General features: G+C 37.3%; 1 protein-coding gene across 2 annotated transcripts in view; it reads left to right on the forward strand.

Annotated features, from left to right (window-relative positions):
• The window catches only part of FRMD3 (FERM domain containing 3), a 131,572-nt gene that overhangs the window by 94,630 nt on the left and 9,369 nt on the right, over window positions 1–27,573 (forward strand). For both annotated transcript variants that reach the window (XM_051643312.1, XM_051643313.1), the window contains 7 exons: window positions 7,946–8,033; window positions 9,799–9,887; window positions 12,192–12,255; window positions 13,186–13,274; window positions 14,903–14,977; window positions 15,663–15,731; window positions 18,907–19,028. In XM_051643312.1, the coding sequence (XP_051499272.1) occupies window positions 7,946–8,033; window positions 9,799–9,887; window positions 12,192–12,255; window positions 13,186–13,274; window positions 14,903–14,977; window positions 15,663–15,731; window positions 18,907–19,028 (596 nt within the window). The remainder of the gene's footprint in view (window positions 1–7,945; window positions 8,034–9,798; window positions 9,888–12,191; window positions 12,256–13,185; window positions 13,275–14,902; window positions 14,978–15,662; window positions 15,732–18,906; window positions 19,029–27,573) is intronic.

Raw genomic sequence — 27,573 nt, forward strand, 5'->3', positions numbered from 1 at the left:
CTTTTGGGGATTTGAGGGTTGGGTTTTTTGGTTGGTTGGTTGGTTGGTTTTGTTTGTTGTTTGTTTTTTTTTTTTTAAACACATCAGGAGTTTACTCCTTTCAGATGTTCCCAAACCAGTTGTGCTTTTTCTGGCAGAATTAGTTCTGTTTGTTTGTGCAAACTGCATTAGTAGCTGGCCCAATTTTGCTTCTAGCTATTGCTGTTGGCTTTTGTGGGCTCCTCTTGCAAGAGTATGGATTTGTATGTATGTACACACCTGTGTCAGTACCATTCTGAAAGTGGCTGTGACTTCCGTGTTGTTCCAACTGTGGGATTTACTTCAGATGACCAAATAAAACATCACATTTTTAGTCCAGTCACAGTCCTTTCTCTGTTTTCCAAGACAAAAAATTGTTTCTATGAATGTATACCAAATCTTACATCCTTTGACAGAACATTTCTTACTCTGATAAAAATCCCTGGCTTTTGAAGGATACCTGTCAGCTAGAGCTTCTTGAGGCCAGACACCTGAAAGTACAGACTTCTGAAGATAAGATCTACATAAATCCCTATGATGAGACTTCATATTTGTAGAATTCATGGGTTCCCTTCTTTTTCTTTTTTGAAAAGACTCAATGGTTGAAAAGATTTTTTTTTATCCCACCTGAAAACTAATGATCCATTTTTACTTATTTCTGATAGATGAAATTTAGATGAAAGTGTTATGTGAACAGGCATTATTTTATCTAAAAACCCTACACAAACATTAACTTTGTCCAGTACGTTATAGAGTTACGTGATGCCGTTTAAATGCCTCTTTCTGGCTGACCTCATACAGGTAAATGCAAGTTAATTTTTACTGCTTGGGATGTCCAGTGTGGATAGAGAGTTGGGAAGGTTGAATTGCTACTGTGTTGGCTGTCATCTCCATTGTATCTCCAGCTTTCACAAAAGTTCCTTGTGGGAGAACATGTCTTGGGAGAAGGAAAAGTTACCTCTGAGGACATGAAATTTCTGCCATGTTCTGCTGTTAACTATCTCAAAACCAATTTAAACTTTTACAGTAAAGGGAAGTACTTTATTGAAAACCAGAGTATGGTTGATTGGTACTTGATACAAATTGATACTTGTCTTTGGTCCAGGATGAATGAGAAATGTTTTTTAAATTTTATTTGGAAGCCATATAATATTTTAATCCTTTGTTCCATCACCTACACTGTAACTGCTCTGTGGGGATTTAAGCACTTTTGTCTTTCCTCCAGTGCTCTAACTCCTCCTGTATTCCCTTCGTTATACCATTGCTTACCGTGAGTACTTAGGCTCTGGTGCCAGCAGGAGTACAGGAATTCTCAGTCTCTGCTGATCTGCCTCTCCAGCTCTTGTGCAGACATGGAGCTGCCAATGGAGCCACTGGCAACCATAACTACAAATGTTACTGTATATTCTGGGAGGCTGTCCTAGAAGACTTGGCAAGGGTTGCTAGAGAATTCTTCTCTTTGTGGGTGTTAATATAATTTGATCCAAGATTAAAGCAAGTTCTTGCATGCTGTTGAATACATTAAGAAGCACTAAAACCAAATTCCTGTTCAGCAAGTCCAGAATATGATGGATCTTGTATTTAATTTAAGAGCTTCTTGTAATTATAACTACATATTAACTGCTTTTATGCATTTAATGCTGGCAGCACACTCATCTATGCTTTATATTTAGCTTCTTGTATTACCCTAATCACATCGGTGTCTAACAGCCTAACATACTTAAAGTGAGTCTGATGGGAAGGACATACAGTGTTCTCCAAAACGTGCAAGTCACCTTAGAGGAGACAGAAGCCATTTGCTGGGGATTGAGGATCTCTTGAGGTTTACTTGGAGAGGAGTATGGAAAAGAACAGGACCTGAGCTACAGCAGGGCTAGCTAACTTCCAGGCCTCAAGAGCCAAAGTCGTTGTAGTTCTCAGCTACACAAAGTATATCAAGGACTGGAGAGCTGAGAAGGACAGTGATGTGTAGTGGGAGTTCACAGGCAGATGGTGGTGACAGTTGCTTGAGGTCCCACCTACATTACAGTCCTGGGCTACACTGAGTGTACCCTTCATTTCAGCCTAGATAGCCCATGCTAGCTCATTTACAGTTTTCTGGCGTAGATATTTAGATTTATCCATCAGGCTGTATGTGATACATATCACTGCAACTTCAGAATTATCTAATTATATCTAATTTAGCAGTCTGATATTAAATGCCATGGTGTTTGGCATAATAGGTGAATGCTTTGTTTGTTTCTACTGTGCTATCTTTTCCTGATGTTGTTCTTTCACTCTATAATTCTTATCAGTTGTAATTTGATTGAATTAGAGACATAGCAGGAATGTATATTTATTAGAAGTTTGAAGTAACAGTTTCTTCTGGTCACTGAGTACTTTCCCTGAAGAATAATGTGTGTGTTGCTTTCCTCAAAGCTTGATCTTCTGAATTTATTTATTTTTTCTCACTCAAGAGTGCTTATAAACAAACTAAAGAACCATAGTTGTAATTCTGCATGCATTTACTAGAAAATTGTAAGTGAGTTGCTTCTTTGTTGGATTGGTGCTTGCATGACACAGAGAGTATTTTCAGAAACTTTACAGTGAGCAGCAGCTTTACCTGACCACGATTTTCATGGATGATGCAGTTGCAGCAGTAATCTAGGGAAAGGAAGTTCAGAGACAAAACAGGTATCTTTTCCCAAAGGTCTCTCTGACACAACAAAAAACTGAAAAGATATATTATAACATGTGGTTTTTCTTTTAATATGAATTCCAAGGAGTATTCAGTAGAAAGGATAATCTAGTTGAATTGAAAAGGGTAGCTGTTTTTGTTGTAACCTTGATCATTTTTTAGCTTTAGGAAAGATTGACTTTGTGTGTGAACATGCATGTGCTTCCCCTCTCTCCCCAGGAAGATTGGTTATAATAATGATCCACAAATGTAATTGTTTTCTTTATGGAGCTAGTTGTTGCCTGTCTCTGGTGAGGTTTGGATTCAGGTTCTGCATATTTAGCATACTGCTGAATTCAGATGTCTGTGTGAATTTCTACAATGTGGGTATTTCTTCATCAGCTGAATAGATGTATTTCCTCTGGCCCTCTCCTCCCTCTGCACTTCTTTATCTGGGAGATGTGTCTGGACCAGAAAGATGAATCCAGTAGATGTCTCTGTGTCATGGGAACAGATTTAAAATTAATAGTAGGTAAACTAAAACCGCATTTGCTCCATAAATGTATTCTCTCTGTTGAATAGACTTTAAGCTGTCTGTGTCACTGCATCAGTTTATGAAGTGAAGCTGAAATACGAATATATAAACACAGATTTTGGAGAAATCATCTCAGCCTGATCTCTGAAGCACACAAGTAATTTGAAGTGTTCTGGTAGCAGGAGTTATATAAGTGACACATGTGTGCCTGGTGTAAAATTAAACCCGTAACATTTAATAGACTCAGTAATACTAAGAGTTTGATTGTTGTTTCAAAGTGATTATTCAGGTTTTTCTTGCCCTAGAATGCTATCTATCTGAGAGGAAAAAAAAAATAAAATTGCAGTACCAGTTAAAATTGACATTTGGGTGTTCTGCAGTTTTCTAAGTTTTATGTGTTCCAGCAACGTTTCAGCAATTCAACTACTTGCCAGGTGTTAAGATCTCTTCTCATATGCAGACCCAGCAAAAGGGTGACCTGGGCAGTTCTCTGTGGAGCAGTGCTGCTGCCAGGGCAATGTGCAAATTCTGACAAACTGAGCCACAGCCTACAATGAAATTTAGTTTATCAGTGTCTTTGTTTAGTGCTTTTCTTTGAAAATATCACCACCATTGTGCTATTGTGTCCAGTACAACTGAAACACCAGTAATTGTAGCAGATTTGTGTTCTGATACTACACAGTCTCCTTAGCACCTTCATGATGAGTAAAACTACTGGCAGACTGTCCTGGTTTGAGCCAGGATGAAGCCAGTTTTTCTTTTGCTGATTCCTTTTTTTCATTTCAGTGAGCTTTCTTCAAACTGAGTCAAACAGTGACACAGACTCTATTTGAAAACATCTCCACTGTCTGCCAGCATCTCCTGAGTTTAAAGGAAAAGCAAAAACTGCTCAAGACCTTTAGCACTATAATTTTATAGCAGTTGGAATCTTAGCCACCTGTAAAAAGATGTAAAGAAACAACAGCAAAACCTCAGCCATGTGTTAAGCAATTCTATGATCAGTATGAGGTGCAGCTAAGTATATTGATACTTTATGCAGAATTCTGGGGTTATTTTTTTTTTTAGATTAAAAGGAAACCCAGGTAACCCTGCTCTGCTGAGGGATGTCCTGGACAAGATCTGGGATATTAAAAAGAGAATATTTCACAGATGGAAATCATTCTTTGAAATAGTCACAGGGCAGGGACAAGGGTGTTTGATAGAGACTGGACGTTTGTTATTTAAAGTTTTATGGCTTGTAGTTTGCCCTGGTTTGCTTGGAGTTGAATATGTATTATTTTTAGAGGCCAGATCATTATGTACATGCTTATTTATTCTTTTAATTACTTGCATTTAAACACCCTGAAGACAATAAATACACAGAAATTAATCGTACATGAGATGTGCTCAAGTACAGTATTATTGTATGCTGCATGAGATAACTTTGATGCAGAGATGAGGCAAAAAGATGGACAATAATTACGGCTTTTAGTAGTAGTAGTAGTACATTAGTAGTTTCCCCCAGCACTTTATAAGTCAGTAAGAGAATCTGAGAAGACAGATGAAGTGACTTCACTAAAGTCATTCAGGAAGCAAGAAACCAAGCATAACATTGCAAAGGCTTTTTCTTTGCTGTTACTGCTATATAGTCCTTGTTTTTAACAGGAATTAATGTTCAATCCTATGCTGTCTCATCCTTGACTGTCACTAAGTTTCACTACTTTCTAACAGATATGTACCTCAAAGGAAAGGTATGAAAGAGAGAAAATTTTTAAGTGAATTGTTGTGGACAGCCAGCAGAAGCAGTAGAACATTGCTGTGGCACACCTTGGAAGCATTCCCTGCTGAGCTTCCTTTGAAGTGTTGGATGCCCTGTGGGGAGCAAACGGAGCTTGTAGACACTCCAGTGCCTACTTCTGATGAACCTAAAGGGAAAAAACAGCATGTTGCAGAACTATCAGTCTTCTGTTAAAATATTTGTTTCATAAAAATTTTATTAGGAACTTTTTGATTGATTCTTAGGCTGGATAATTAATTTGTAGCTAATGACTGTGCAGCTCAAATTTCATAAATAATCCCTATTTTATTATTTGCAAGCTATACAGAAAATTTTCTGTGTAATGTTTTTTTTTACTGTTCTTGTTCAAAACCTTTGACATGCTGCAGGTGGATGCTGTATTGGTGGCAAATATGGGAAGGGAATACATCTTTCACTTAATGCTGAATCCATACTGAAAAATTTGGGAAGTCATATAAGGTCAGAGGAGTGAATGCACTGAGAAACCCGACTTTCCTGAGAGAATTGAGTGCTTTGTCTAAATATTCTGTGTTTCTCCAGCATAAAAGGCATTATTGAAATATTTACCTAAGTGAGCAAACTCCATACATTTTTGTGAAAGGCTGTTTGTTGCATGTAGAAACCTGAGAAGCTTTTTAATAAAGCGAGCCAAAGGCATATCTAATGTTATATCAGTGTCTGATAAAAAGTGTTGATTTCCTACAGTTACATTTTTATATAGTAAGGAAAATTTCATTGCTAAGTTAGAGATGGCAAGTGTATTATCAAGGCTTGAATATAATCCTTTGGTAAGGGGTGAATAGGGTTTGTTTCATTTGATACTACCCTTGACGCTTCTGCTCTGTAATGTTCTTTTAAGGCTTTGTACAATAGCCATTTGATTAGCCTGTAATCGAGTAAGATCAAACTTGCCTGTGTCTTCTGCTTTGTTTGCCAAGTACCACAGCTTATTCCACTTTATATGTGCAAAGACATCTTAGTTCCAGAGGCTACAGGTGAGGAGAGCATGCTAATACTTTTTTATTGTGTCTCTTTAATTATAATTGCAATTTAATTTTTTTTCCCCAAAAACCCACAAATCACATTGTACCAAATTACTTGTTACTTTTTGGTCATTTCAAACAAGAAGACTGACTATTTTCCTTTGTACCAGCAAACGGTGGTAGGAAAAAGATACATTTTATGATCTTATTTTTCTGTAAGCCTCATTTTCCAGTAAACAATCAAACTGTCTATTTGTTTGGCTTTTCACTATGCTGCATAAGCATTCTGAGTAATTTAGGTCATGTTAGTTAATTACTTCTGTCCTGTGCTGTTGTTTGCTACATGAAACAAACTTGTTGCCTTTTTAAGGCTCATTTGTGGTCTTACAGTTGTGATTATACTTGAAGTTGTGATTTATTAGTATTGAAAAGGGAGAAGAACAGTTTACTAGAGCCATCAGAAAGTTGATTGGGGGAAAAAAAAAGTATTTTTGTTTTGTTTGCTACTTTCATACTGTTTTCCACTTAATTATTTATCTGTATAAATGCACATTTGTGATTTTTGGCTTTCCATTTGATACATGTTCTTCATTGGAAAGTGGCAAGAAAAAGACCAAAACAGGAAAAGGAAAGAAAGGCAGTTCTTCTCTAATCTTGCGTGGTTTTTGTTCTTTAAAAGCTAAACATAAATAAAAATGTGATCTAAAATCAAGTGCAAGCAGGACCAAAAAATATATAGAATAAGCCAAAGATGTGCCATGGGATAAACTGGAAGACAATGAGCAGTGACATACAAATTAGCATGAACTAAAACTTTGTAACATAAAAGGTTATTGACATTTACATTGCCACAGGGCATGGGCGGGGTAGGTTCAAAGTAGGATTTAACATACACAGGCATGCTAGATGTCTTAATTTTTAAACTGGACTTTGGGTCACCTCCTGAATCTCTCATGTTAATGCTTGTTGGTTTCCAGCTATTGGAGGATAGCAGAATTACAGTTTTTATATGCCAGTTCCTCAGTGCCATTGGTCACAATGTGAGACTGGACCCCAAAATGCAGGAGTAAGATAAAGTATGACTGTTGTTGTGTTGCTTCATGATTTGTCTGTGGTTAATTTTTTTTATAATTTTCATGAGAAGCATTTATGAAGCCTGGCTTTCTAAAGGGCCTAAGCACTGCTCATTGTCACAAAAACATACTGTCTATCAGAATAATGTCCTCTAGTCATGCAAATATGTGAATAAAATAATACTTGAAACATCTCTGACAAACAGGCATTCTAAATCTGTGTTAGAGTTTATTGTATTGTCAGGGGTTTGAGAACAACCCAGGAGAAGAGAGTAACCTAAATAATAAAACTTACTCTAGAACTCCACTTGCATGCCTTATTTCAGGCTCTAGTGTATATTAGTTGTTGATTATAGACACCCTAAAAATAGGAGCATATAATGGAAATGCTGACAGATTCTGAACTATCGTGATGGTAACAGGCACTGCTATAATTAGGAATGCATCTGAGTAGACAGTGTAATATGATTGCTGTGTTTATACCCTGTGCTGGAAGGAATGTTTGTTAATCTGCACAATCCTTTTAAATGAAATGGGGAGCAAGAGTTGGTGGAAAAAAGATGCTGAGGTTTATTTTGTAGTCAGGCTGATGTGCACATAGATTAAAAGACAATACTTGCAGGGTATTGGATAACTGTGGTTAATTGCATAACATCCTTTTATCTCAGGACTGAGAAAAAAAATTAGAATTTGCCTGAAAATATCAGGCACTGTAAAATTAAGCAGGAGCAAACATGAAAAGTTTTCAATCTTTATATTATTAACAGAACATAGTTGAAATAGTTTGTATTTCAGTAAGAACTTTTCTTTCCTCCCTTTTTAAGCATTTGAACTGTCCAGTCAAAAAAGTTTTCCTCCTGTTTCATTTTTGCTGTAAAACTACTCTTTCTTTCGTAATTTCAGAGGCCAGAGCCCAGCTGTTGCTGAATTTAACTTGGTCCTGAAAGCATATTCTTTGGAAACTTACGGTGTTGATCCTCATCCATGCAAGGTAACAGTTCTTTTTACTAACATTTAATTAAAAGGCGTTAATTGAATTGATTTACCCTATTTTTTGTCCAGGTACAAATAGGGAGTAGTGTGTAAAAGAACTTGCCCTGAAATTACATATTACTTTTAAGCACTGGGAGAACATGGGCTGGTTGACGTTTCTGCATCAGTTAAACAAAAGGTCTCTCCAGAGGAAGCAGGACATCACAGGAGAGCAGAGTTAGAGTATCATGACAAAACCTTTGATTATACTTCATAATTTCATAAAATGCAAATGTTTCTCTAGGGACTCTAGTTGTGAAATATTTTGTTTGCCAAGATTTGCAGGAATCAGCATTGCTGATGTCCATAAGATGCAACAAATTGTTAGTCCTTGGCAGATTAGTTTTTCAAACACCACCAAAATACTCAAATATTTGGAAGAACAGCAGACCAAATGTACAGAGGGGAGAATGAGATAGACATTTGCATATTCCTCCACTTTCCTGTTTTGTGGTTCTTTATAAGAAGGTGATTCTGATTACTATTGCTGATAATCTCTTACACCTGCATTCTTGATGTTGTTTTTATCTGCATAATCTGCAGTGTTTGTTTTTAGAGTTAATTGCTTCATGTTTTAACTGCTGCTATTGCTTTGGCTTGTATACCACCACATTTGGTGGAAGACCAGTGTATTCCAGTTAGCTGTTCTGGTGGTGAGTGCCTTTAAAAGTTATCTCTAACACAGAGCTGAATCGGATTTCATATACACTTTGCTAGGAATGATGGTCCTGTGTGAAATACTGGGTCCAGTTCACAGCTCAGTGACTTTAGTAAACTTTAGTTTGAAACTACTGCAAATTTTTAGAGGCCATCCCAAAGACCTAAGTTGGCGCTTAGGACAGAGTCAAAACTGGCTTTGAATTTCCTCCACCTGTGTGGCAGGGCTTGCAGTGTGGGGATATGCAGGGATTCATAGCCAATGCTTAAAGAAAATGTTTCAGTCTTCTGGAAGTGAACTGCAAAGAAGGGTGCTTCCCTGGCTTCTTATGACATGCTCCTTCCAATGCTGTGGCTCCAGAAGAATCACTGTTTCTGTTCTCCTTTATTTTATTGCTAGAACATAAGGCACAATAAAGCTGACTAACTTTAGCAAGGTGAGGGTCTGGAACTTAGGATGGACCGGAAATCCATCTAATAAAAGACTCACCTGAATCATTGCTCAAAGACTATAAGCCAGAACTTTTATTGTGAAATTAAAATTTTTTTTAAGTATTTCCTATTTAAAAGGCAAGTATCACCATATGTTCTGGTTTGCATGCAAGAGTATTTGCTTATTGTAGTAAATGCTGTCTGTCAGCAGTACGTCAAACACAGTCTCTCACAGAGGAGCAATGTATTGTGAAATCTTAAAAAATATCAATGCTGAAGCAGATATGAATTCCTGGCTGTAGTTTGTTAGCACAGTAAAAATGGGACATACACAGAATAATGTTGTTTACAACAATATTAGAAAGTATGCCTAAGGATTTCCTGTTGTCATCAGCTATAAGTAGATGGAAACAAAGCATAAGATGCTATCACTCAGTTAATTACCTAGAAATAAATTAGGTCTGTATTGCCAAGAGCAGGCTTTGTTCTTTAGAAATCTGCAATTTGAAGGCAACCTTTATTTTGAAAAGGAAAACAAAATAGAGTTAATCTATAATAGAGTAACAATGTGTACTATCAATAAGAAATATGTCACTGGATGAGGGGAAAATTATATTTCTCTCTTCTCTTTCAAGGACTCAACAGGAACAACTACATTTTTAGGATTCACAGCTGCAGGATTTGTAGTTTTCCAGGGGAATAAAAGAATTCATTTGTTAAAATGGTAAGCGTGTGAAGTAAGAGCAGATTAATAGGCAAGTGTCTTTTATCTTTCCTCCTTCCTACTATCCTCCTGTACATTTGTAGTCTCTAAGGTGAACTACGTGAATATTCCTTCTTTCACCCCATCATGTTTCTGTTTTAAAGGATTTTAGATGATAAGTATTATAATAATAATTTGGTCTCATTCCTAATCCAGTTAAAATTATTCCACAAGGTGGAATAGTCAACACAGTGCAAAAATGACAGAAGTGTGTAAGTTGATTTTTCCCCTATGCTGTAAATCACCAGTGAGACTTATCTTTATTTGTAACTCTTGGAAATGTTGCTGTTTCCTCATTTAATTAACCTCGGTTGAAAAACTACAAAAGCACTTATTTAGTAAGCACAGGACGAGGTGAGAATGCCTTAAAATTATTTTTTTTCAACCTCTTTTTTTATGAAGTGGAAACTTATGCAATTATCTCTGTTTTGTCTGGCTTTGCTTTGATTTTTCGCTCCTGTAAAACATTTTACTTAATTGGGCATCCTCTCAGCCATGTTTGAGGGAGTGGTAAAACCAAGCTCCCGCGGGAGGTATGACAGCAGCTGGCCATGCCTTCATCAACATGGTGCAGAGTAGGCACAGTCACGCTCAGACATTGATAAATCTCATTTTAACCCTGCTGCTAAACAGGTGCCAGCAGCAGTAAGATATGCCAGCAGCAGCACTTAGATATGTCTGCTCCATCTCAGAGCTCCCAGCCTGTCTTGTGGGATGAGGATGAACAGGTGGTGAGGAAAGGGTGAGGTGTTTCTTTGTGTAGAGCTGGATTCTTTGCTGTGTATCCATAGAAATCTTCCTGAGAACTGAATAACTTGAAATCCTTGGAGGTATAAAGTCAGTGTAGTCCTGCCTGTATGATTCAGTTCCCAGTGGAGCTCTGGGGTCTTGTCTGTTGAGCAATATCCAATTGTGATCATGTAGTTTCCCTAGGGTTAATTTCAGGAATCCCTAGCCACAGTGCTTTGATGGTTTACATTTGGCATGACAGTCTTAACTGTAACATAAATCTTGAGTGCAAGGAGAAGAGAATAGCACTTGCCAAGCATGTACCAACCATACTGTGAGAAATGAGTTTCACAGTGCTTAGTTTTTCATATTACTCAAGGATAATATGTCCGTTTGGAGACCCTGGTGTATTAATTTAGTCCTTGGCATGTAAACCAGATACAAAATGAAATATTGATAGAAGAAAAACCATTAAAATGTTTGTGTTACTCTGGCTATTGGAAGGTTGATCTGATGAGATTTATCTGAACATCATGTACTACTCCTTTCATTTCTGAGACCTATAAGAAAGTGCTAATATCTTTAACTGATACTAGCTGAATTTGCAATACACAATAAAAATAAAAATTAATATTTGAGATTTCCTTTTCAAGTGAAAAATCTTTCTCAATTAGAATGATTTTTTTGGTGTTATTCTTTACTGTTACAGCAAAACTGTTGTTATAAAGTTCATAGGATAGCATTCTTCTTGCCTACAGAATAGCTGCCATTTCAATAATCTGGTATCCAAAATCCTTACAAAAAGTTTATGAAAAACTACCATGTCTCCATTTTATGACAAAATTTCCATTATGATTTAAGCAGAGGCATTGTATTGCCTTTATATGGAGCACTGCTCTTCCATATGTAGATCGTGTGTTCAATCTTGGTTAAATTAAATTTTGAAATAAGTTTGCAACTCACAAGGCCCCAGTAATAAGTGCTGTCAAACATACATATTTTCTTCCTGTTGAGTTCTGACTCTAAGTAGTCAGTTACTAAGATGTGTGATGTGTAACCTCAAAGAGGTAAGGATAAAGATGAGAAGTTGCTGGTAAAATGTGCTCTCATCTACAAAATTGTATGCCTTCTCATGCAACATATGCAGGCTAAGAGTGTTACCATTCTCTGAAGTTAATTGCATTAGAAGTTCCAAGATTTTAAGATATAAGAGAAATTACAAACTGCACAAGAAATAGAATGTAAACATAAGCTTCTGCCTATTTTTAATTTCCTCTTAATTTTCCAGCAGCCAAAATTAATTATTTGAAGGTGAATAAGGATGTAAAAGAAATACTCTGGGCTTATGTTCTTTACTTTAAAGAAAATTAGAATATTAAATACTTTATGCTAAAAATTGTAAAATTTCTGTTGAGGCTCTTTGTCGTTTGACAGCCTGCTTGGCCTTATGAATCAGTGAAACTTGCATGCAAGTTGCTTTCCTTACCTGTAAATCTATCTATTTTTCCTATACTTAAATGATTTTTCTCTTTCTAGGTGTGATGTTTATAAACTGAAATTTGAAGGGAAGACTTTTTATGTGTCCGGAGCTCAGAAAGGGGTCAGTTAAAATAACCTCCCTATTTGATTTAGAATTAACTAAAACATAATGTGATTTTTTTTCAACCAAACAACCTACTAAACAATCAATAATTGTACTCCATAGTGTAGCTAAACGGTGGACTATAAATGAACATGAATATTGCTGTTTGCAAAAGAATGTCTAATTTGCAAAAGGTTGAGACATATCTCGCTTAACATTCATACAGTGCTGTGTCAATTGCTCATTGTTTTGGTCATCTGTGTAGTCGAGTTTCAATGGATTTTAAAGCACTGAAGCTGTAGCTTGCCACTTTAAAGCATGAGTGACATTTGTATATGAATAAAAATTCAGGTGGGCTACCTGCATCAGTGTGAGGTATTTTTTGTTTATTACTATCATCTCCTCAAATTTTGTTCAGCTGAACAGGCTGGAGTCTTGCAGTACCTGAAGGGGGCCTACAGGACAGCTGGAGAGGGGTAACAGTTTCAAACTGGAATGAGACATTAGGAAGAAACTGATTACTGTGGAGGTGGTGACATGCTGGCACAGGTTTCCCAGGGAAGTTGTGGATGTCCCCTCCCTGGAAGTGTTCAAGCCCAGACTGGATAGGGCTTGGAGGAGCCAGGTCTAGTGAGAGATGTCACTACCCATGGCAGTGGGGTTGGAACTAGGTGATCTTTAAGATCCCTTCCAACCCAAACAATTCTATGATGCTCATCTCTGCCCCCTCCAAGCATCCTCTCTTATTTCTGAAACAATTGCCTGGGCAGCTTAAATATCAGACACGTTTGTTTGTGCTTTTGTGGGTGAACCACAGATTGAGGCTACACAGGAAAACTTAGTCTTCTGTGTGTTTGGTTCAGGGTACTGTTGTCCGGTACAACTACTTCAGTCTTTGATAAATGAGTATATTCATTACTTTTATTTGCCTTCTTTTCCATGTAATAGAAAAAGGCCGTACTGTCATTCCATACCTCTACACCAGCAGCCTGCAAGCATCTTTGGAAATGTGGGGTGGAGAACCAGGCTTTTTACAAGTATGTAAACTAGAAGTCATTATCTGTTCTAAAAGTAAAAAGATATGCATGTGAGTAGAATTTTGTTCAATGTTAAATTTTCCACTTGATTAACAGAATTCAAAATGCAAACAGAAAATATGCAAGCTAATGGGGAATATTTTTTTTGTGTCACACCATTTTATAAATAGTTTAAGATCTAAATGAGGCAGGAGGGTTTTGGCAGTGAATTATTACACTTTTTTCTAGCACACAGTTTTTGCTGCTTGGTAGTGTGACATTGGACAGCTCCAGCAAGGGTCCTTCCTGTGGGCTGCAGTCCCATAGGCTAAACCTGCTGCAGCATGGAATCCTCTCCATGGACCATGATTCCTGCCAGGAGCTCTCTCCTGTGTGGGCTTTCCATGGTCTGCAATATGAGTATCTCTTCCACTGTTGAACTCCATGGGCTGCAGAGGGACAGCCTGATCCACCATGGTCTTCTCCACAGGCTGCAGTGCAGTCTCTGCTCTGGCACTTGGAGCACCTCCTCCCTGTCTTTCTTCTCTGACCTTGATGTCTGCAAGGCTGCATCTGTCATGGTTTTTTTTGGCTTTCCAAATGTCTTCAGAGCACTACTGTGGGGTTATTTCTTTAGCAAGATTGTTTAAAGTTGTGCTTGCCTGTTTAGATTTCGGTGGGTCTTTTAACAGGACTACTTTAGTAAAATGAAGATTGGTAGTGACATTCAGTGGAGAGGAACCTGGCTAATAGATTGGAAAATAGTAATGGTTGATATGCTGAGTGCAGAAGAATAACAGCAATCCTTCAAACATGAAATTAAATCCAAAGCAGTCTGTGAATAAAGGTTCAATACACTAGTTTTGAAACAGAAGAAGTTTTCTTACAATTCAGAGAAACTGAGCTGTACAGTATAGACGGTTAGTTACATAACAGCATTAGATAAATCCTGTTTGTTTATGGTCTGTATGATACCAATAAGGTATTCAAATTAGATTAGAACAGACATAGCCATGTTGTGTAAGTAAAGATGATGATAACAACATTTTAGCTTAATTAGATGTGGTCCTCTCCTCTGGTTAGAAGAGCTTGAGATGTGTACTTATAGATAGGATCAGATCTCTTGATATGTTTTGAAAAACAGCTTTAGTCCTGTCTCATTTGAAGTTCCTGGTTGACTGTTGTGATTATTTGCAAATAGATACTAATCACAACATTGTCTAGTAGGCTCTGGAAATGAGAAGCTCAATATGAAATTGATTTGCTGTTGTGAAGGCAGAGAACATCAAGGAGATGGCATGTCGGAGGTACTTGTCCATGATCTCTGTGATAAGACAGTGATAGTAGGTTGCTGTGTACTGTGTGATTAGAGAGAAGGAGTAGGATATGATGCAGGCTGCTAAAAAGTTGACTGTATAGAGGCATTGGAAATTCAACTACTTTTGGATACAAGTGTTCCCACTTTTTCTGTTTTATGTACACTTTATATTCTAATTTGTATAAAGGCCTTAAAAGAAGTTGGAAAGTCTTGTTACTGATTATTACTTTGTGGTATAGAAATAAGAAAGTTCTAGTTGGCCTTGCTAATTTTTGCTTATCCAGTTCCTTCTGTGCTAAAAATGTGACAGTCCATGTTCTTTTTCTTCAAGGTATGCAAAATCCAGTCAGATCAAGACCATGTCCAGCAGCAAGATATTTTTTAAAGGCAGTAGATTTCGATACAGGTGGGTGTTCGGTGTTTTTTTTTTTCATGGTAAACCATTTCAGAAATTAAGATGGAATTTCAGTAATTACCCAAGGCAAATTGAGGGCTTTTCCTTCTGGAGGACCTGTTCACACCTAATCCAGGTCAGGATTAAAAAGATGTTCTGTTGTCTCTTTAGCATCACTTATAAAATAAGCTAGAGGCTTTGTGCAGACTTCTGCCAAAGAGCAGTTCCACCAGGACAGGGTTTACAGAACCACAGAATTGCAGAATGCTAGAGGTTGGAAGGGACCTCTGAAGATCCTTGAGTCCAACCCCCCTTTTAGAGCAGAACCAAATCTAGGGCAGATCGCTCAGAAATGCATCCAGGGTTCTACTTGTGGAGCAGCTTTTGTGAAAACAAGGATGAGTCGCTAGTGTTGAGATCGTATGCCCCCTGTAACTGGGCAGCTGTGGACCAGGGATGCCTTAGTGGGACCGTTCAGTCCCCCTCCTAGCGTTCTACTACAATAGGTTGCTTTTTCTTCAGTATCCCTGCACACAATGTCATCTGGGACATTATATGTGCACTACATGGGATTTTATTGTTTTACTTTTTGCTTTCTTCATTTGGATGTAACTTACTGTTCATGTATGAATAATCCTTGTCATGTAATGAGTTTCTCTTAGCATTTGCTTAATATTTATTTCATGTTTTAATGCAGTGGAAAAGTAGCCAAAGAAGTTGTGGAGGCAAGCTCTAAAATCCAGAGGGAACCTCCAGAAGTTCACAGGTATGTCTTGAAGTTCAATATTAAAGTTTAAGGACTAAGGAGGATTATTGTTCTCTACAGAGAAATTCTCTTTCCTTTACTGGAAGATATGATGGCTGTAATTCTGAGCTTCTACAGTGAGGCATGCAAGCCTTGGGAAATTCATGTTGTCAGTGTTACAAAATTCTGACAGTAGTGTATTGTCTCTTACACAATGACAATCGGTGCAGCTTTGAAACAGGGTTTAACCAATCAGTCAGATAAGTATTTTATATTATTTTCTGTGTTATGACATAGACCATTATTACATGTTCCTGACAGAAACCTACATTCTCATTTCATTCCTAGTTCTTGCTTGGTTTTGAAAGATTCTGTTTTGTGGATGTATATGGGTATGTTTAAAGATACAGTTGATAATTTTTCCATAACACTGTTAGATGCTAAAGCAAGAATTTCATTCAGTAAAGAGAAGAAAAGATTTGGCTTGTTAGAAATGAGCAGCGGGATTTTGCAGGCAATCTAATACTTTCTTCTCCTTATCACACATTGTAGTGACAGTGAAAATTCATAAGAACCTAATTAAAGTTCTTCAAAACAGAAGAAAGAGGCCAGCAGGAAAATGTTATTTTAAAATTTTTTTTAAAAGGTTATGTAACTTTCTGGTCATTCTACAGCCATATCCCTAATTTTTTTGTGATTTTTTTTTTTTTTAAAGGGCAAGGAGTGTGTGTTTGTTTTATTTTCAATTGAATATGGCTGTTCCATTTATATTTAAGAGAAAAGTGCACTGTCTTTGCTAAAGGGTAGGAATATATTTGCAGCAAATATATATACATATGTTGCCCAGCCCTACTATGTAATTAACAGTAAGGCCATGCAGGGATGCTTGTGAACATGGCTTTTGCAGATTACATTTAAAAATTGAGTAATTGATGGTCTAGAATGTGTTAATTGAGAGGACAGAAGGCAGAATATAGGTCCATCATTGAGGAAAGGTGGATTAGCTGGGCACACAAATGCATTTTAAATGAAAATATATACTTACATAAGGAAATAGCTTATTACCTACTTTCCCTAGGGTTTCTTTCTTCCATAGGATAATAAAAGATTTTTCTGGTAAAATTGTTTTTTATCTTGTATTTTTCTTTGCTTTGCTTCCAGTATTTAAAGTATTTTAAACATATTGTTTAAAACTCTTAGTGTACATAAACAAACAGATCAGAGGGGAAATATAGAGCAATGTCATTTGGATTTCACACTAAGAAGTAGTAATGTATATATTTTTTTGTGATTAACATTATTTAAATGTGTGCCTTTTCACTATTATGGTAGCACCAAGTTTGCTTTGCTGCAAAGACTTAAGAAAGAGTCTAATGATTTCAAGTGTTTTTATAATGCAGGTTTTGGAATGAGAAACACCAGTAGATAGCATGTCCTTCAAATAGCACAAGTAGGCAAAAAACATAGAAAATTTTCAGCTCAAAAAACCCTAAGCTTCAGAAAAAAGTTACTCTGGGAAAGAGGATCTGAAGACAGAAAATGTTAGTTTTTCGGATGTGAAACATTCGGAAGAAATTATATGCTTGAAGGTCAATATAGATATCTTTTTATATGTATGAAGTTTTCTCTCCTGGTGTCCCCCCCCTCAAAGTCAATCCAGTGGTACCATGGCTGCATTGAGAAAGAAGCATGCAGTTATGAGGAGATTACTGTTCAGTATCTTTGTGTTTGGATATTACACTTAAGGCACTACAGACTGAAAATCTATTGGAGTGTGCAGTGATGCAGCATTAATGTGGTGGCAAATTCTTCTGATGAATACACAATGAATTATTTAGTATTTTGCTTCTAGGGCATGCCTGAAGGAGGGATCTTTGTAAGTAAGTATGGAGTAGGAGGCCTATGGGTGCTCCCAGGCACAACACCTATTTTGGGAGTTGCTTGATAGCTCTTTAAAGCAAGCAGAAAGATCCAAGGGATGCATACCAGGTCTGCAGAGGTACTGTTGGGTTGGAGTGATTGCAGTTATTGTAATCTGAGTGAGAAACTTGTTTCAATAGTGCAAATTTGAACAAAGTAGTTGTTAGACGCTGCTCACAGGGTGCAAATGGGAACACAAGTAGTTTTCGGCATACATTAATGAGCAAGGAATCATGGCCATTTAGCAAGAAAACTTGTTTTCTTTCCTCACAATTTTTAATGACATGTAGTGTGACTTAAATAGTAAATCTGTGTACTGAGTTTACCTAAGCCCTCAGAAACATGCGGTCCCTTCTTTTCACTTGCAGTAGGTTCGTTGTTCAGTTTATTTATCTACATGGAATTTCAAGTTGAGTCTTTGTGCAAACTTGAAATGCATTTTGTGAAACTTCAGCACTGTACCTATGTACCATTTGAAGTCAGGTAGAATACTCCTCCCCTTCATCTTTGCATTTGTCGAAAGAAAATATTTTATAATGTAGTGGTTCCTATGTATTGCGGGATTCTAGCTTCATGCATGTATTTTGTAAGTGATAACTTATTCTAAGGAGCCATTTTATTTTCTTAGTAGTATGACTTTAGGCTAGTGAGCCTCGTGACTGTAGTGAGTCAACAGCATCCCTTAACTTTTCCGAGAAAGTTCAACACCTGCTACCAGGGAAGTTTCTTACAGCTAAGACAAGAAAGAAAACCAGCCTGACCACCTGGAGGCATGGTGTAGAGGCAGTGTCTGGGGTTCATGAGAATGAGTGCATTGTATATTTTTTAACTGAAGAAATATGGTTGTGCCTGCTTTGGTCTTTAGTCTGCAATGCTCAACCATATCGAATCTTCTACTCACTCCTGGTAGCCATGGAACAACATCAGGAAAATTATTTTATCTGCTCTGCTGTCCCTTTCCTTGAAGACAAGTACTCATGTCTGCTGTCAATGTGGAGAGGTGCGTCACTGAAATCCTACATGAGACAAGAAGGAGTCAGGCTGTGTAAAGGGAAGTAAACCAGCACAAAACCTTCTCTTACAATTCAGATGTTGAACGGTTTGTATCTGCTGAGGGTGCAAAACAGCATAGCTGAAAGCAGTGTTTGGTGTGCAGAACTTGCTATGATGGCTCAAGGCCAATTGTAATTTATGCAAAACAATTCTGAGATGAGACATATTGGACTGCGTTTTTTTCCTTGTGAATAACCTGACTCTGTTTTTCCCATTCTTTTAGAACCATCATTACCCAGAGTCGCAGCTCTCCCTCATTGAGCAAGCAACTCATAATCAACATGGAACCCCTGCAGCCTCTTCTTCCTTCTCCCTGCGAGGAGGAAGAGTTATTTTTAGATGACGGTGAGTCACTTGCGCAATTCCTGCCAAATGCTACTAATATTTACTATAAAGATATACCAATAAAGGTGTGTTCCTGACTCAGGGATATAGAAAAAATCTAATAATTTCTAATAGGAGTGCATCTCTAAGGCTCTGCACATCATAATGGGAAGTTATCGCTAGGTCAAGGAACTGTGTGCAAGCCTCATGTGATATACATTGTAAGAAAAGTTACTGCTGTTAAGCTTTCTATTTAAAAAATCTTTTTTTAGTTTGTTAGGTGAGAGGAACTCGACAGGAAATAAATAATTAAACATAGCAGCAATTTACTAAGTAGTAACTGCAGTTACTCAGGAGTGAAAACTGTCAGTTTATTGCTTTTTCTTGCTTTCCTTGACTTCTAAATTTATATCTTTCTATACTAATGTTAGGAAAAACTCTGCTAATTTAATCCCATTAACAAAAGGAGTTGTTATTGGAAGATCCATTTGAATGTATTTTGTAGAACAAGGTTTTCCATGTATATGTTTATTTCTTGGTGTTTTCAAAACTCACATTCAACAACTATCTTTGTGAGATGCAGCCATTACAAGGAATGGTATTAACATCTTAACCAGTTTAAATGAGGGTAACTGCATTCTGCCTAGTAAAAAAGGAAGCCAAACAAAATCTAACAATGGTTCCTACTTCAGATGCAGTGATCTAATTGTTTCAGAAGTTGGGAAATATGACTTCTGCTGTTGCTGTGTTAATTAATGGGAAACAAAACAACTGTACAAATGTGTTCCTTTTCATGGGGGTGTATCCTAACATCATTTTATAGGAGTCATATGAACATGCTGTGTTCATTCTTTGGAGTTTGAATGCTGAATGTAGTAAGAATAGGACAAATTAGATCATCTGTATACTTAGCTTAATATCATGAGTGGTAGTAGCTGCACAATGTGTAGTTAATTTTAACAATTAGTTTTTACATCTGCTGTGAAATACCTGTATCTGAGGATTCACTTTCTGGCAGCCAAGTACCAAGCACTGTGTTCTGCTAGGCAGTTGTCACCACTGCAGAGTAACAACAGCTTGCTGATCACTAGACTGCTGTGCCACACTTAGAACTCCAAGCAATGAAACCCATTTTTGGAAACCACTGACTTGATGAGTGCTGTTTGAGATTTACAGAATTTTGAAAGTCGCATTTCCTTTTAGTCAGACTATTGTTACTACAACAATTTAATAGAAATACTTGCTGATTACTTTCTTCTAGAATATGTTTTGCACAGTTAAATACTACCAGCTGCTAAGTTAACAGTACTTAAGTCTTTTTACAGTTTTTTTCTGCAGTTAAATTGGTTATCTTATCAAATTACAACTTGAACTGATCTCACAGCTCTCTGATGCTGACACTGGCTCTGGGAGTGAACTAGGAGAAGGAGTTTAAAAAAACCCCAACAAAACACAAATCCAAACCAAAAATAACATCAATAAATAAATAAACTGAACCAACAACTCCCTAACAGTACAGTGCTCCACTACTGAGTGGCTCAGCCTCTTAAGTGCCTCCTAAGAGAGTGCTGAGCAAGGTCCTGTGTGAGGGTGAGGGCAGGAGCAGGAGGTGGGGGGAGGGGAGGCAGCTAGACCTGGGACTGACTCAGCTCTGTTGCGAAACTGCTATTAAGGGTGCTACACGTGTGAAACAGCCTTGGCATTTCTCAAAACATTCAGGCCTGAGGAAGGAGTGGACACCGTGGTATGCTTTCCAAAGGGCCTGGAGATGCTGTTAAGAACACAATGGGTTGGCTAATGCAGTTTCCAGGACCCATGCTTGTATTTTTACAAGGTCATACTACCTGCATATGCTGCTGTTGTCCGAAACCTTCACATGGTGCTGCACTGTGTTGTGTAGATGGGTCCAAGCAATTTGTTAGCAGAGCCTGGCTATAATGGTGCTGTCAGCGGCACATATCTTGGGCAGACTCAGGAGAGTGCACAACTTTGTCTTTTGGCTGAGCACAACTTACTTGTGCTTAGTTTGAAATTGGCTTTATATACTATGAGCAAAACACATAGCCAAAAAATATGATAGCCTTGTTGTCTTGAGTAAATACATCTGCTTCCTGAAACTTCTGGAGAGATTAATTCTGAGTTGGCTGAGTGTGGGTGGGATGAAACTGAACTAGCAGAAACTGCCAGGTGAGAGGGAAGATACGGTGCCAATCACTTGATTGTTGCTAGGGGACAAAACCATTTAAGAAAGCTACAGCAGACTCTGGGGAATTTTGAGCAGCTTCAGCCTGCCTTATTGTCCTGTGGATAATCCTTTTAGATGGAAAGTAAATATGATGCAACCAAATACTGAAAAGCAACTAAAGCTCAGCCATTCTTCTGTATGAAATTTCATTTTACAAATCTGCTTTGGCTATCATGCTGAAGTGAAGCTGCCTTCCAAAAAAGCCCAAATTTTCCCACGGTTTTACAGACATGTAAGAAAGGTTATACTGATTACTGATCACAAATAACCACTGTTTGTTGGAAGAAAGATACTGAATACCCATGATAGTCAGCTGTTATTTCAGCAGTTGACACTTACAAAAAAGGGTTTGAAAAGAAGTAATGGCTTTTTTTTTTTTTTTTTTTAATTAGAATGTAGGCAAAAATATATTGAATTTGTCTATTGGTGTCTCATGCTTCAAGAGGCTATTCTTTAGTCTCCACTTAGAGGCCATATTGAGCTGTCCAATTACTAATTTAAGCACCGAGATTTGAATTGGCATTCTTACTTAAATGTGTTTTATTCCTTTTTTAAATTCCAGTTGTGTAAGTGACTTGCCAAAGAGATTGACCACCACCCAATACATATTTTTTTACAAATTAATAAACTAATCTCGAGTCCTAAAGCTTCAGGTTTTGCAGGTCATCTCCAAGTGCTGTGTTGTTACTGTTTAAGATTGTTCAAGCTTTTGCAGTCCTTATTACTGGCTCTTGTTTTACACTAATGTCCTTTCTGCCTCAGGAAGAGGGAAGAGGCATGGTAGGGTAAAGATACAAACATAAAATTACCATTGTGCATAGAAGGTTACCACATGGAATTAGATTTTATATTTATGAGTGCCAGATATGCATAGACTGGGAATTTCAGCCCTTTGAGCTTAAAAGACATTCTTCAAAAGGCGCCCAGCTGCAAAAGTTCTAATTGTATCCAGAAGTATGATTTCAAATTCATTTTTGTCACAGGTGGGCAAATTAGGTCTTCCTGAATGGTCCTTTTAGGTCCCTTCCATGGTCTGTGGTTCATATAGAGCTGAACATGTTATATTTCTTTTGGTATTGCTATGGGAATTGTATGGCTGCCTTCTTTCACTATCTGATTTGGTGAGACGTATTATTGTTTGTCCTGATCACTTACCAATTATTTTTCAGGTGGTAGATCTTTGTCTTTGGATTTCCCAGCACCAGGTGCTATCAGTAGTCTCATTTAAAAAGAGAAAGGAAAAAAAAAAAAAAGCAAAACCACCTCTGAGTCATTAATATCTGAGGATATTAATGTGGTTTTGACAGAATGATGAAAACTTATTTTAAGTTGGTTGATACTTGTGTACCAAGGTTTCATACATGTTGTTTTTTTTTTGTGTGGTGACATTGACTTTTACCTTTGAAGCAACCAAAATGAAAGTAGCATGATTCAGTCATTCTTTTGATTAATGTACTTTGTACTGTATTGGAGAAGAGAGAGAGTTGATGGCACAAACTCATTGTAAATTCACATTTCTCAATTTTTCCTTCCTGTGGGTGACATACTTTTTATATGTCCTCACTGATATTTTAAGAAATTTCTTCTTATGAAGTTGTATGTCTTGTGTTGTGTGCAGAGATTGGTACCCTTCAGAAAACTTATTTTTATGTGTAATTCAAGTATAAGAAATACTGTATTGATGACAATTTAGTTGTCAATAATTATATCTTTATTTTATAGCATGAAGTCTTTGCTGCATCTTACAAACATGTATGGGAATGATCAAACACCAGCTACTACCAGTCTAGTTGCTTGTCTATGTGTGTGAGTTCTCCTTTATGTAAGTTTTTGTTGTAGAGCAGAGGCACATGGAGCTTTTGTGGGTACAGCTTAGGCAACAACAAATGAAAAACTGGCCACTTATGAATAAAAGTATGAATAAATATTAGAAATATGCTAGCATAAGGTGAAATAATGTGAAGTGTCTGTTCCCTAGTTATGTTTGTAGAGCCAGAACACACTAACAGGTAATCCAGTCCACCACTTCTTTTTCCTGGGCACAACTCAGTGTTGTTTCATTTAATTTTTATTTGGAAAAAAACAATATTTTGGTGCTGACTGTTTCTCTGGGCAGAACTAATACATAGCTTGTCAGTGTTAATATTATTAAAATCATACGTGCTGTATGCAAAACACAGTTTATTTTGGTACATCAGATAGAGAGAAATTGACAGAAGCAGTATTCCTGTTTCCTGATTGTACCTGATGTGTGTGTGTTTGTGGTAACAAAAATTGTAATATATACTTAATTAGATATCTTAGTGTTTTTTCTAAATAAAACATGTCTATGTTTAGATTTCTGTGGTCTGCAAAGATAATTAATTTCTTATAATACTCCATTAAATTTAGTAGAGGACAAATTGAGCATCCTGAAGTCAGATTATATGTAACAGAATTTTATACTTGGTTTTTTGGTAGATTTTTTATGTTGCGATTGTTCTCTGATTTATGGAATAAAGCCTGGTCACCTTAAGCTTTTCCCACTACTGCGTACTTTGCCTTGCAATTTTCTGGGAGCCTCCCAGAGTGTTCTGGCCTCGGAAGATCTTGACGTCACTGTGTGCATCACCATCTCCGTGTTCAACAACCTAAGTTGAATTTACAGTCATCTAAGAATGTAATTGAATCCTACAAGATATGAAAACAACTTGCACAAACAAACCTTTTGCCTTAAGGTAATATTACCTAATGCTAGCAACAATTAGCTCCGACAGCTTTTTTTGTAACTTATATCTATAAAATAAGCTCACTACTGTTACAAACAGGACAACATTGCCCCCATCATAATAATAAGATACATCTGAATTCCAATGACAGGTGATATAGTTCCTTTCCACAGATGGATTAAAACTGTTATGCTTGAAAAGAAGTTTCCTGTTCGTTATTTTTATTGTATGTGGAAAGATACTAATTTTGTAGAATGTGTTCGTTAGTAGTTTTAGTTTTCTGATTTTGGGAGGGGATTGTTTCTGCTTTTGTAAATCATACTTTCTGAATTTAAGGGAGATTTAATAACCATCATCTGCTTTCTCCCTCTGCTTTAATGAATGCAAAGGGTCTGCCTGCCACAGTTCCCACCAGTCATTAGCCTTTCAGCTGTGTAATATCTAGAGTAGCAATTTAAGAAGGAGGAGGGTGTCAAGAGCTGCAAACCCATCTAGTTTCTGAGGATGGACCCAGCACCTTGCACTTGCTCTTCTGCACACAGAGTCCCAGGCAGCTCTGCAGGAGAGAAGCAGGCTCGTTGTCTGGAAAACCTTTGTGGAAAAACGTCTAGCTGTTTCGCAGGACTTGCTGCCAGTGTCAGGTCATGCAAGGTTGTTTTGCTTTTAGGAGATAAAGCCTGTTTCTTAGTAGCTGTGAGCTAGTAGTGGAGATAGGGATTTGCTGATTCAGCTGCAAGATTTCAACATAAATCTCTCTTAGTTTTATATACATGGTTTGTGGTCAGGGACTTGAAATCTCATAGTCATACTCTTATCATTCCTCTTTTGCATGAGCATGGTCACATGAAACATAAATGATACATCTTTACTCATTGCTATGATTGTGGTCCTGATGGAAGTGATTCACAGCCTTGTTCAGGTGACACCTGTGTCTTTGATTAGGCTTTCCTTTGTGTATTAAACATGCTGGTTATTGTAAGACTGGAATTTTCCAGTTTTTGTAGCTGTGTATGCAGTGAGGATTCAACCCTTTTCAGTAATATTTTAATGATCCTCTTTTGGTTGCAACCACAGTTATGAGAATAAAGATGAGAGAAGCAAATAGAATCTTACTTTTGAAGTGGTGACAAAATGGAGATAAGAAGTGAAGGGGATATTCATATTATATGGGCCAGGCAGAGGACAGGAGTCACCATAAAGATGCTTTCCAAAAAATCCATTGAAGTAGATATCTTTAATAAGAAAAATCAGCCGGTATAAAATACACATTTGCAGGACTGTGTTCCCTTTCCTCTTCTTTGCTACATATTTACATGCCACATCAATAATTTTATGGTGCTGAGAGAACAGGGGTGTCAGATAATGAACATTCTGGGAAGTGAGAGCCTGCCTCTCCCCCAGTACACTCCTTCCAGTTTATCTTTGTAGTTTCAGTGGACCCAGTAAGGGCTCCTTTCCCACTGTGCTGTGCACATGTTTGCATTCCAGCTTCCAGCTGGAGTGAATTGTCAGCAGTCAGCATATATGTGTCATGCCTTTTTTAGGAGCCTGCATATTTCTGTTGGATGGGGATTGGGAAGTGCTGAGCCTTCTGAAGCAACACGTCTTTCTGGTGAATGTGAATATGTCCAGTAGTTGTCCATAAGGGGGAACATGAGCACAAGTACAATTAAAGATATTTTTCCCAAGTGTAGGAATTTTCTTTTCTTTTTGCTACACAGGCAGATCAGCTTTGATTTTAGGCTTGAAATGAAAGCATTTAAATCTCACAGGTTTGCCTTGTGACTGAGTTTAGTAAGCACAACATAGGATTTTTCTTCTTGTATCTATACATTTTCTACAAATACTTTCCAGCAATCGTGGGGAACTGACATCAATGGCCAAATTGAAGGTCTTTAGAAAAATAATGGCCACAGTATCATTTTGTTCTGTGAAAAACAGACCCTAAATGCTGGCCTTCTCTTTTGCTGCACTATGTTTTGATGCCTTGGATATTTTTATGTTTGTGTATGTGGTTCAGCTGTTATACTAGCAACTGCTAACTGAGATGGATGCTGTGGAAGTTTGTATTCCAGGTTAGGAGGCATTTGGAAACATTTAAAAATAACCTCTCATTCTGTTCCCTACGGGGATATTTTTATTGGCTATGTTAGAAGCTTGTCATTTGATTAATTGAGAGTGACTTGTGTAAGTCTTTTAAAACTCAGTGAGAACTCAATAAAAGGTCAAAGCTGGTATGGACAGAGTCTTTACAGGACTTTGAGAAGAGAAATATTAGTCAAAATGGTGAAATGTCTTGTTAAAATCCAAACCAAGAGGAGCATTCATTTGCGAATGGTTAACCACTGCAGCAAGGAGGTGTGCATTCGATTACTACGGCATGGCTCCAAGATCACAGCCAGGAGGGCTGGTAAATTTACGTTTATTTTATTCAAACCTGTCTCCCTCGTTCCCTCCCCTCCCCTACTCGTAGTTTATTATACTGATAGCAGTCTCTTGGAAGGGAACTGTACTGTGAATGACAATGTTACATCAAGTACAGCAGAGAATAAAGATGAGTTACTGATGAGAGCAGAGTTTAAAATGGGGAATGAATGAGACGAAACTTGTAAAATCTTACATAAATTGTGGATTTATTTGTTAATTGCTAAGAAACAAGTGACGGGAATTTTGCCCTTGTGTTTTTCTTGAACTGAGGGGGAGAAATATGCTGTAGCTGTGATAATTTCTGACAAAATGAAATAGTTATTAAATTAGCTGATAGGTTGGTAGCAGCTGAATACAGTAGTGGATACAGATTAGCATTTTACTGCAACTGAGTGGGTTTGGTTGCCAGTTCATAACTTCATTGGTTGTATTTTTCTAGATACTGAATAATTTAATATACTGAATAAAAGAACTGGAGGAGGGTGGGTGGGTAGAGGAATCTGAGAACTCTTTTGACTACACAAAACAGGAATGCAACACAAGGAACAAAAAGTATTCAGTATTGTTTAGGATAGCAGTGAAAACAAAGGAGGTTTTTTTCTTGTTGTTACACCAAATCCATTTGCCAAAGATAGATTGGCTCCTCTGTCTATCAATCTATATGCTTCTGTTTCCTTAATGAAGACATTTAAATATTTGTTTCTTTGTGGCTTCTAAGGTTCTTATTACTTTTGATATTTTGCATATATAGGTTGACAAATTTCAGTTTCCACACACCTATATAGAACTATGCCTTTGTATTCAATCTTCATTTCAGAAATTAGTATTTACAGGGGAATTAACTGAGAGTGTTCTGGCAAAGACCAGAATATTTTCACACTTTTGACGTCAGAAAATCAGAAAGCAATAAGCACAGCAGATGTGGGGGAACTTGCTTTGGGCAGTGATTTGTCTCTGAGTAGCAAGAGATCCTGGCTGCCTTTGCTTCATAAATTCACCACTCCGGAGGAGCTATAGTTTCTACCAGAATGCACCTACCTGCCGTGTTTCAAAAATTAGCAACATTGAAAAAGCATTAGTATTTACATGTATTTTGTACTCTTTCACTGCAGAGGTTAAATGCTGGCTCAAAATATATAGAAGCCATCTTGGTAGTTTAGTATGATACCAGTCCAGTAACAGAGTT

Source organism: Apus apus, chromosome Z (genome assembly GCF_020740795.1).
Source record: "Apus apus isolate bApuApu2 chromosome Z, bApuApu2.pri.cur, whole genome shotgun sequence".
Taxonomy (NCBI): domain Eukaryota; kingdom Metazoa; phylum Chordata; class Aves; order Apodiformes; family Apodidae; genus Apus; species Apus apus.